Genomic DNA, 12,259 nt, shown 5'->3' on the forward strand with positions numbered 1-12,259 from the left:
AGGTGGACAATAGACCCTCTGCTCCAGGAGACTGGCCACTGGCATAAAAACTAATTATAAAATAAAATGAAAGGAGACAGAAGTTGAACATGATTATGATGGTGAATAAATAACATTACGTGTAAAATTGATTAGTATAAGTATCAGTGTGAGGCACTTAACTAGAGATAATCTTGCACATTTTAAATATTCAATAATAATAAGCAAATGATTAAAATATGCATGAACTGGTTTGAAAAGGAGAGGCTCCAAATAATCTAATACCTGGTTCTGTAACAGAACAACTTTCTCTTTCAGTCTGAAAACCATCTTCACGCTTTCGCTTTGAAAATCCGTGATACGTTGATCCGTGGCTTATTTGGCTTATTAATAGTTTTTTTTTTTTTTTGCGTATAGACATCTGTGACAGTAGTTTTTCATTGTGCTGATGGTTTATGCGCATCATATTCATTGTTCTGTTAGTGTAGGTAAACGTCTTTTTACAGTATTTGCACCGTTTGTGTTATATCTGGATTGCTTCACTGCTGTCATCTTAGGGTGCTTTCACACCTACACTTTTGTTTCGGAACGTATGTCGTTTGCCCAGTTAGCACGGTTCGATTGGCATATGTGAACAGGGCAATCACGCTCTGTTCCGCACCAAAGTAATCGCTCCGAGATCGCTTGAATGAGGTGGTCTCGGCTCGATTAAAACGATCCCTGGAGCGGTTCGATTGCAGTGAGAAAGCGATCCGATCCGAGCACGGTTATATCACAGTGTTTTATGGATATGTAATAGGCTTACGGCTATATGAAGAGAGAATTATGAGTAGGGCGGGAAGTTTCGCGAGTCTCCGGATGCCCGCAATCGAGTGATGATCTCCCGGTAATCTTGCGTCTTCCTCCCAGTCCTCAAATAGGCATCGTCGCGCACCCTTCTCACCCCTCCCCACCGCATCTCTCCTCAGACACGTCGCGCGCACCCTGTCAATCACCACCAAACCACCACCTCTCCTGACAGCTGAGCGGGACGCTGCAAAATAAACCCTGACACTGACCAATGTAAGGAGAGTTTACACACACGTGACTTGTTTTAGCTCTTTTGGTCCGTTTAAAAACTTTGCAGTGTGAAAGCGAACCACTCCAAGAGCAAAGAGCAACAATGTAACATTTGTAATCTCTGTTTCGGAATAACTGAATCGATTCACAGGTGTGAAAGCACCCTTAGTCTGCTGCCCCACCTCGTGCTCGCCGCTGATGTGCAAGTAAAGTGGGTTTGTGTCTGTAAACACAGTGCCCCCACTGTTAAAAAACGTAGTGTGATTCGTTAAACATTTCTAACTGTTTGAATCGATTTTTAACTGGCTTACGGTGAATCGTTACATCTATACAGCTAACTATGTTTTTACTCAATTGCTTGATGTGTGTGCCTAATCTATCTTCTCTTTTAAACTAAAAGAGGAAATTGATACATTTCGACCTGGTTTGTTTGCACTGTAATTTTTAACTCCAAACCTTCATAATATGACGTAAAAAATCAGGTATGCCTAAATGTTGACCTTTTGATGGATCTTTTTTGGTGACTTTTTTTTTTCTGCATTTGGTTTGTTTAGAAAGCGTTTGGTGTTGCATTCATTTTTAAATCAAAGGCGTTAATTTGGAAGCAGACTAAAGAGCGTACTCACACTATGTACAGTTGCCTTGAACCGGGCCAAAGCATGCTCCCCCCACCCCCCTCCCATCTTCCCCGACGGCTCGCACTCACATTACATCCGGGCCTGGGCAAGCTTACGTCATCAATAATGTGCTGTTCAGTAAGCGCTCTCGCTCAGCTCTGGATATTTCTTCAATTTTATAATATAGTGGTTTGATATGCAGTGACACGCTGTCAGATATTTTGCAGAACAGATCAGTCACTTTTGACGCTCAAAACCAATCATAAAGTCCTTGTGCTGCAGGAATTAGGAGGTTTGCTGAAGGTGCAGCTGTCATGCAGTGAGGGGTTTGCATCTTTAATAAATGATGACAATTTGCGTTTATTGAAAAGTAGAAATAATTATTACTATATATTATTATATTATCCATATGAAACAGTCCCGTAAAGTCACGTGTCATCTTCAGTTTCGAGCTCAGGCATGTTTTGCACTCACACACACGCATACGGCGCCAAAGCCCGAGTGAACCGTGCTCTGAATCAGCTTGATTCAGAGCACTCACACTTTTCAAACGATCCAGGTAAGGGCCTGGGCATGGTTCAGATAGCATAGTGTGAGTAGGCCCTCAGGTTTCCATCCACTTGTATGGCATGCACCAGGTTCAGATGGCAGGTTTCACAGTTATTCAAATGAACTTCACTAACGGTAACAGAACAACTATGTTTTAGACGAAGTGTTGTAAATAGCTAATTGGTCCTGCCTTTAAAGCTCTCATTAGTGTAGTTTTACCCTGTTTTACCTTTGAATAAACCCTCCTGGGCTTGTGACTCACTTTTACAGGATCCATCTGTCTCTCGTTTGACTTGCGTTTGATGATCATCGTTACTCTGGTCTTAAAGAGCATGATTCAGGCTTTTGGACAGATCGTCCAGGATGAGCTCTGTATTTTTCTTCACCCACCCCCAACCCCGCACACAAACACATGCACACACTCTTCTGATCTGTTTTCCAGCCCAGGGGCCATTTCAGGGAGCTCTGGGTCACTGGGTCTGGGTCTTACAGACACTGTAGAGCAGGCTGGAGCTACATGTTCACAGCTGGCTCCGGATCAGCTATTGAGTCGAGCCAGGCAGGGCCTGTGTGTGACATAGCACATCTGAGGCAGTCTGCAGGTGCTCCCTCGCTGCCACACAGGCCTCTTTTAGTGGCTGCTTCATTAGCATGCATCACGTCAATGCTCAGATCAGGCCTCTCATTGCATTAGTCATTGGACAGAACAAATTAACAGTGGTGAGCAAGTATTTCCTAGCAGGGAAAAGAAAGAGCCTCTGTTTGGGGTCGATAAGATTTGTAAATGTTTTTGAAGGAAGTCTCTTATCTGTTATCAGCAAGGCTATATTTATTGCATCGTAAATAGAGTTCAACTTTAATCTTTTTACATATAATTAAATTTTAAAAGTATATTAAATGTACACAAGGCGACATTTATTGAATGTAAAAAAATTGTTAAACGTTTATAAAGATTTTAAATAGTGGCTTATTGTATGTAGTTTCAAATTAAATTATTGCTCAGTCATTATTGCTATTATTATTATTATTATTCATAATAATAATAATAATAATACTAATAATTAATATTAGAGTGATTTCTGAAGGATCGTGTGACTCTGAAGACTGAAGTAATGAAGCAAAAAATTTATCTTTAATTTACTGGAATAAATGATTAAATTATAAGCTATTTATAGACAGTTATTTTATATTGCAATAACATTTCACAGTTTTACGACTTGTTCTGTATTTTTTATTAAATAAAAGCAGCCTTGGTGAGCAGGATAAGCTTATTTTAAAACATTTAAAAGTCCTACTAACCCCAAACTTTTAACCGGTAGTGTGTGTGATTTGCAAAGTTAGTTTCAGCATCATTGCTTCAGTTGTCAGTATCACATGATCCTTCTGAAATCACTCTAATTTGCTGATTTTAAAGACACATTTCTTATTATGATCAGTGTTTATAATAGTTGTGTGATTATGTGAAGTTCAATATTGTTTTTTTTATTAATATATTTTTACAATAGAAAAATCTTTACTTTCACTCTTGATCAATTTAATGCAACTTTGCTGAATAAAATATATTTATTAAAATATAGATTTTTTAAATATTTAAATAGTTGACAAAACAAATCAAGAAAAAAATTGGCCTAGAGTGAAGACGAAAAAAATCACATTATGAAAATGTAAATGTAAGCTGAAACTAAACCATGAATATGTTTAATATGTAAAATTTAGATTTAGATTCTGGGGTGGTACATTGGCTCAGTGGTTAGCACTATTTCCTCACAGCAAGAAGGTTGCTGGTTTGAGTCCTGGCTGGGCCAGTTGGCATTTCTGTGTGGAGTTTGCTTGTTATCCCAGTGTTCTCGTTCATTCCCTCCTGGTGCTCCGGTTTCCTCCACAGTCCGAAGACATGAGCTATAGGTGAATTGAATAAATTAAATTGGCTAAATTTAGAATGTATGGGTATTTCCCAATACTAGGTTGTGGCTGGAAGGGCATCCGCTGCATAAATCATATGCTGGAATAGTTGGCAGTTCATTCCGCTTTGGCGACCCCAGATAAATGAGGGACTAAGCTGAAGGAAAATGAATGAATGAATGAATTTAGATTCCATTTTATTGCATAGCAGATTTTGCCAAAAGGTTATGTGTCTGACATGACAAAACAAGGACTGAGCTTATTTTTAAGTCTACAACAGAAGACTGTGTAAATGATCACTGCTTTAAGCACATTGACAGTTCTCAGATTAACTTAGCAGTTGACTTTCAAAGGTTGCCTTGCAAAATGCTGTGCCCTGACATGAGACTTGAACCCAGTCTGAGTGGCTGTGCCATAAAAAAGTTTTTTTTTTTTTTCTTAGCTTGATTGATTGTTCAGAGCATAAAACTGATTTAAAAACAGCCAGGCTCGCACCAAAGCATGATACCAACAGCAGTCAATCTGTCAGCCTCTCGTATTCCTCCTTTGCACATCATAACTCATCTGACAGACACATTCCTACAGTGCACAGCAGCCGCTGGCTATTTGTTGGGACTCCCAACCATGCATACAAACAGTGAGCCCCTTTTTCCCCCTCGTCGTAAAAAAGGTTTTCTGAACATCATTGTTTTTCTAATCCAGATGCCAGTGGCCTTCACTGGCTCACTGATCCCTAGAGGATTTTCCTGTTTCCGTTTGACACCGCTAGGCACTTCAACAGGCATGGGGTGGGTTGAGATTTAGAGCGGCCCACACAATTGGAGCTAAAGCACAGATACATATGTTTTATGTTTTTATTAGCAATGTCACTGCCCATTCTTAGGGTTTGGGCAGAATAATTGAAACATCGCAACCGGTTTCCTGCGCCAAATGCTTTGAAATGTGCTTCTGCTGAGCGCAGCGGTTGAACTTAAAAAGGCATTTGCTTTGTTAAGGAAAAAGTTCTTTATTCTGCCATTGTTTGTGGGATTGTTATGGAGACAGAGAATTTTGATAATATTTACCACATGACACAAAAGAGCCTTGTCTCACTATTTCCAACTGAAAAACTCACTAATTTCTTTTTATTTGCTGAAGTCAAACATTTCAGAACAACCAACCGCTGTGAACCTTGTGAGAATTTCTTTTGCCTTGAACAAAAATTACAGCAAGTTAACTCACTCCACATTTTCTGTAAAGGGTTAGTTCACCCAAAAAACTGAAAACTTACTGATCATTTACTTGTTTCACAGTTGTATGTTTTTTTTTTTTTTACTTTTTGAAAATAAAAGAAGCTATTTTGAAAAATGTTTGAAAAAAAAAATTTGATGGTCTCCATTGACTTCCATAGTAGAAAACAGTATTCAAATATAAAATTCAATAGGGTCCAACAATGGTTTGGTTACCAGCATTCTTTAAAATATCTTCTTTCATTTTCTTCAGTAGAAAGAAACTCATATAAGTTTGAAACTAGTGGAGGTTAAAAAATGAACAGAATTCCAATTTTTGGGTGAACTGTCCCTTTAAGATATGTTTGTGATTAAATGTTTGCTAGTTCTCAGTTTCACATTGTTTTCTCAGTATCCAGTTGCTTAATGATTAATTACTAAATAGCCTAAATTATGTAAACCGTAGGCCGTGTCTTCTCAAGCGTGTGAAAGGATGAACTCATTCTGTTATTTGTGCTTTGACGCATGCTGTAATCATCAGGCTTGAGATGGTCATCTCATTTAAGTGCTTTGGTTTGGTAATGATGATTACATCAGGTCACATGATGGCCCATTGTATCCTCTGTGGTCACACTGCACTATTGTTTGCGAGGCTGTCTGTGGTATTGTTGTTTTTGCTGGGGAGCCGTTGTGTCTTTTTGAGGCTGGATGACATGACAGAGAGCACTATGAGAGCACACATGGAAAAAGCCTGACAGAAGCAGGAGCAGTTTCTGAGGTAAAGCCACAACAGCGTACAGTCAGCATCGCCCGGTACTGTAAACCATCATCATGACTCAGTCAAGAACGTAAGGGTTATCCCAACATTACACAGTGCATATTCATGAGGGCGACCCGAGAATGTATTTACCGACTTGCTGCATTTGAGACTGGCTATTGTGCATTTGATTAGGTAGAGCTTAATGGGATAGTTTTATTCACCATTTACCAACCCTCGAGTTGTTCCAAACCTTTATGAGTTTCTTTTTTTCTGTTGAACACAAGGATAATTTGGAATCGTTAAAAACCTGTAACCATTTGCATCTAGAGGAGTAAAATATATACTATGAAAGTCAGTAGTTAAAGGGTTCCATCATTCTTCCAAAGATCTTCTTTTGTGTTAAACAGAAGAAAAAGACTCAAGCAAGTTTGAAACAAGTGGACAGGGAGTAAATGATTACAGAACCCTCATTTTTGGGTGAACTATCCCTTTAAGTGGGTGTCACGTTGGTGCAGTGGGTAGTACAATCACTTCACAGCAAAAAGTTCGCTGGTTCGAGCCTCTGCTGGGCCAGTTGGCATTTCTGTCTGGAGTTTGCATGTTCCCCCTGTTTGCACGAGTTTCCTCTGGGTGCTCCGGTTTTCCCCACAAGTCTAAAGACATGCTGTACAGGTAAATTGGGTATGCTAAATAGCCCGTTGTGTATGTGTGTACATGAGTTTGTGTGGATGTTTCCCAGTGATGGGTTGCAGCTGGAAGGGCATCCACCCCGATCGAGTCTGAAACCGCGTGATCCGGCCTGTTTTCCGATCATGTATTCGGATTTGGACATTCATAGTTTCAACTGTTTAAGATTTCCATTTTTCTGTATGCACAATGAAGATATTTTGAAAAATGAAACCTGTATCTATTGACTTCTATAGTATTTGTTTTTCCCAATGTGGAAGTCAGTGGATACAGGTTTTTAGCTTTCTTTGAAATATCTTTATTATTTAATAGATGAAAGAAACTCCAATTATTGTTTGGAACTACATGAGGGTGAATAAATAGGGAGTAAATTAAAAGTTTATTATTTTTTATTTTTGTATTTCTCTTTAACAGAGGAGTCATCCGTGATCCTGAAGGTGGTCTCTTATATTCTGATTGGCGTGGGCTCCTTCTCCATGCTTCTGGGGTTTCTGGGATGTCTGGGAGCCATCTATGAAATCCGCTGCTTGCTTGGATTGGTAAGACACAAAAATGCTCAGCACCATATAATTGACTGGCTGTTTGTTTTTGTGTAAATCACTTTTTTTCTCATGCAAACTCAAAGAGCTTCTGCTGTCATGTAAAAATTTGCTGTGCTGAGCGCTTTCGTTTCACATGATCTGAGCAGACAGGACTGAAGCAGCTGTTGCGTTTTTGTTGCACATATGTTGAGACATAGCAGTGCAGTGCACATGGAAATCTGGCACATGTGATGGGTGTTTATATGGGTCTGTGATATTTTTTCTTGTCTTTTTCTACAGTACTTTACCTGTCTATTGCTCATTCTCCTGGCTCAAGTGGCTGTGTCCATTCTCATCTACTTCCAGCGTGATTTGGTGAGTGAATGTGACTGTAATAATGGGGATGTTCACTCAAGAACGGAAAGTCATGATTTACTCAACTTCAGGAAGTTACAATTTTCTATAATTGGCCAATATAATATAAAAATTATTTATTTGATTGATTGATTAAAAAATCATTTAACATGCAAGATAATGTTTTACTAAAAACCAGAACTACAACATGTCAAACAACACTATTTATATTAAACAATCTTGCACAAACATCTAGTTTAAAGAGTTATATTCCAAGTAGTGCACAGTACATATTACATATACATAACACATATACATAATACATATACATAAGTATTCAATGCTATAAATGAAAAATAATCTCATGTGCAAGATAAAAACATGAAATATGATCTCAAACACTTAATATTCATGAATTCAGTGAGAAAAATGCTGATAACTTCTTAAGCAAAATGTTGTGTTTTGAAGTCAATCTAAATTAGTTGAATGCAAAACAACAGTAGAATAATATTAGCAGCAGTAAGTATTTTGTAAAACCAAAGGAAATAAATATAATAATATATTATATGATGATTAACTCAAATTAGCAGAGACAGACAGATCTTTTGCAAAATTACTTTGTGTGAATTGCTCCAGGACTGTTGATACTGTGTTCTGTCCTGGTCCTATGTTTAATTGGGATCACTAAAAACAGACCTAATAAACATTTTTTTTTAAATAAAAAACTTCATAAAATATTCCCAACAATCTCTTCATGTTGTAATAAGTGTCATCAGGAACTCTGTTTCATTCTTCGTGGCCATGCAGTAAACTACAACCATTCCGGAAAAATATATTTAAATTTCTTTCTGAAGTGTATTCAATGAATCTGAAACCTGATCCTAGTATTGGACTTTTAGGAGCAGAGGACAGTTCTTGCTGTAGAAAACAAACACAAGTAATTCTACTTTGCATGTGTATTGCAAAAAAAATCATTTTACTAATGTGAAAATCTGACGCCGTCCTCACCTTTCAAATATGGGCTAGAGAAATTGGAAATATGTTGCACTTTGAAGAACTGAAATTCACACTAAGTGACAAATTGTTCCATTTTGTCCAACTGATAGAATTTTACAAGACTATTGTATGTTAATTAATTAATTAATTTTATTTCATTACTTATTTTATAATTATCTTATAATGTCTCTTTTGGTTTCATTGTCTATGTATACCTTGCTTCACAAATTTTTGTCCCATCCAGTTCCATATTATGATTGTGAATTTTATTCATGTATGCCTTATTTTATTTTTTATGAACCTTCAACAAATATTTTGGTCAAGGTTAGATGGGTGGGGTGGGAGCAGGGGTGGATTTAACCTATAAGGCAAGGCAAGTTTATTTATATAGCATATTTCATACACAGTGGCAATTCAAAGTGCTTTACATAAATAGGAATAAAGCGAGGTAAGCAGCTGCTTGGGGCCCTAGAACATCTGGGGGCCCCCAATAAATATCTACAAGTATAGATTTTACCTATAAACTATACATAACATTTGTTTTCTATATTCTATATTCCATATTCTGTATGGTGAGAGTTAAATAAATACAATTTTAATGTATTTAAAAATAATTTAGTATACAGTCAAATATAATATTATTATATTAATGCAATGTTATGTAATAATAATATTACAGAATAAAATATCCATCATGGAACAGTCCAGCAGTCAAGTTTATATATAAAAAATGTTAAATATAGTATTTATAATATATTTTAAATGGTTGTAAACTCATTTTACAATAAAAAATAATAATCATTTAAAATGAAGAAAAGATTGTGATATAACAAACAACAATATAAATAAAAATGAAGGTAGAAAGGTGCATTTCAGGACTTGGGCCCTATGGCTGGAATTGCTTAGGGCCCACAGAATTATTAAATCCCCCCTGGGTGGGAGGTACAGTATAGGGTTTTGAGTTCCGTTTTGTAGTAAGCTAAATTCACTGTGATAGAATACTTCCTAGAGAACTTCCTACAGATATATGGTCCATCTTTTTTCTGTAAGGATTTAGGCCGAACTGTATGCATGAAGGTTTTTGCAATGGAAATAAAGAGTTAAAATATATATATATATATTTTTTTTATGAATGATATATTACTTGTTTTGCCTTTAGCCTGTAAATTAGCCATTGTGCATTCCAGCAGAGGTCACATATCTTCTTTTGCATGTCACAGAACAAAAAAGCCATACAGGTTGTGAATGAGATAAAGGTATTCTCATTCACAACCTTAATGGGGGTATTTCTTAATGGGGTACTTCACCCAAAATTGAAAATGACCTCATCATTTACTCTTCTTCTTATGATTTTAATCCTTTATGAGTTTCTGTTTTCTGTTGAATACAAAAGTAGATATTTACAATGCTGGCTGGACCCATGGAAAAATACTAGGGAAGTCAATGGGTTCCAGCCATTAGCACTCTTTAAAAGAACAACTTTTGTATTTAACAGAAGGAGGAAACTGTTTTGAACAAATAAAGGGTGATTAAATGATGGTAGAATTTTCATATTTGACTGAACTCTCCATTTAAGGTGCGCCATTAAAACATTTCTGAGTGAAGGACTTACGACTTGCATGTTCAGCGGAACACAGAATAGTTGAGGTCAGATCTCCATGTGCTCCTTCTGCCAGCAAGATTTCATTGTGAAGGCTTGTTTAGATTTCTGGAACAGCCAGAAAAGAGGTCAGGAGAATCGGTGTAGAAAAAAAAATATATACACCGCCCCCTATTGCACACACCTAAAAATACACTCTTTTGAGGAACACTGTTGTTGAACAGACTTTCACCCAAAAAAAGAATAAAAAGAAAGAATCAAATGACATGTTCGACACAGGAAAAGAAGTACACGCCAACATTTCTGCACTCTCCATCTAGGTCAAACTGCAGTCCCTGTCCCTGACCACACTATAGGAAGCATCTGAGCAGGATATGCAGTAAATCATAGAGTATTTGGAGCAGGTAGATGATAGACGTTGTCACTTAATTTCTTATTTGCTTAAACAGTTTGGACACAAACAGGTTAGATGAGCCTAGCTAAAGTTTGTCTCATGTAAATAAAGATTTGTCTAAAGCAAGTGTGTCTTATTTTAGTAGCTGATTAACTTAGCAAAGTGAATGTAGGGCCAAATACCTGGAGCTCGAAAATGAAACCATTTTTAATGCTTTCGTTGCAGTTGAAGACTGAGGCGGATAAAATTGTGTCTCAAGTTGTGGCAAACTACCCTGGACAGAACAAAACCGCAGAGCAGGCCTGGGACTACCTGCAGAGAACAGTGAGTTGAGAATGGGCAGAACTCTTTGCCCATGTTGTTTTAAATTCAGGTTTAAAGTGTGTATTATAGCTCATTTGAATATATTGCAGTGGAAAAACACACCGTTACTGTGGGCGGCTTATCTCTGGAATGTAGAAATGCTTGTTAGATTGCTTTACAACTGACTGTTGACTGTTCATTTGCTTGTATTTAAAACTTCTTTTCAGTTAATCAAATGTCATTTATTTTTCGTCAGAAAAATGCCGTAGGCTGAATATTGCAAACATTTCATAAGAAATATGATGCAGATGTGCATTGAGCTATTGTGGCTTACACTCAGCATTATAGAATACCTAATAAAACGCCCTGTTGTTTTGTTTCTGATGTATCTCAGATGCAGTGTTGTGGCTGGAATGGACGCATGGACTGGGACGAGAACCATATAATAAAGAACAATACAGTGCCGCTGTACCCATGCTCCTGCCACAATTACTCCATCCAAGCACCAATTGTACCTGATAACGGCTTCTGTCAGGCCTCTTCTAGTGATTGGCCCATCTATCAGACGGTATGGAAATTAATGCTAATGGTGGTCATTTTAGCATGCTACTGTAAGTGTTTTCTGTAATTCTCTGTTGATGGAGGGATAGTTCATTTTAAAGCATTTGTTTAGAAGCTAAAGAAAAAGTTCTCCAACTTAAAAAAGTTACCCTTCTGTTGACTTGTGCGCCCCATTTAGATTGCATGTCATGCAAAAGATTTTAAATGCGATCACAGTGGTCAAACATTTCGGTCTAGCTCTACATTAAAAATAATCTAAAAGTAGCACAGTGGAATAAAAGTGCTTTGTGTAAACAGCTAACTTCTTAAACACAGAAATAAAAATAATTTGAAGAATGGTGAAAACCATTTCCCATTGACTTCCATTATATGGTCAGAAAATCTAATGGACAAGGGTATCCGTGGGGTCTTAAAGTCTTAAATTCACTTAAAGGTCTGCTTGTTTTGACACATCATTTAAGAAATGAGTAATGTGCTATATTCACACAGACTTTATATTTTTAGCCAGGCAGCCTAAAGGCTTCTGGTGAATTGTCTTACCATTACAAAAATGTAATGTTTAAGATCTGATTTCTTTAAAAATCAGCGATCTGCACTGCCTGTTAGATAAACAATATGAAGTGGGTCTCAGATTGGACAAGAAGCACTGCATTGCATTCCATTTTCCCCCACTATGTCTTTAAAATATGACATTTTATTTTACCCCAGTATTTTTCTGCTGCTACTGATGGCGCTAGCAGTTACAATGGTCTTTCATCTCGTTTAATGG

The 12,259-nt window shown here is 37.2% G+C and overlaps 1 protein-coding gene across 5 annotated transcripts in view; it reads left to right on the forward strand.

Annotated features, from left to right (window-relative positions):
• The window catches only part of cd82a (CD82 molecule a), a 30,545-nt gene that overhangs the window by 13,581 nt on the left and 4,705 nt on the right, over nt 1-12,259 (forward strand). For 4 of the 5 annotated variants that reach the window (NM_001441623.1, NM_001441625.1, NM_212661.3 and 1 more), the window contains 4 exons: nt 7,176-7,300; nt 7,583-7,657; nt 10,852-10,950; nt 11,324-11,497. In NM_001441623.1, coding sequence (NP_001428552.1) covers nt 7,176-7,300; nt 7,583-7,657; nt 10,852-10,950; nt 11,324-11,497 — 473 coding nt within the window. Of the gene's footprint in view, nt 1-7,175; nt 7,301-7,582; nt 7,658-10,851; nt 10,951-11,323; nt 12,043-12,259 lie in introns of all 5 variants that reach the window. The other variant, XR_015494587.1, reaches the window with a different exon arrangement.

Source organism: Danio rerio, chromosome 7 (assembly GCF_052040795.2).
Source record: "Danio rerio strain M-AB ecotype USA chromosome 7, GRCz13ab, whole genome shotgun sequence".
Lineage (NCBI taxonomy): Eukaryota > Metazoa > Chordata > Actinopteri > Cypriniformes > Danionidae > Danio > Danio rerio.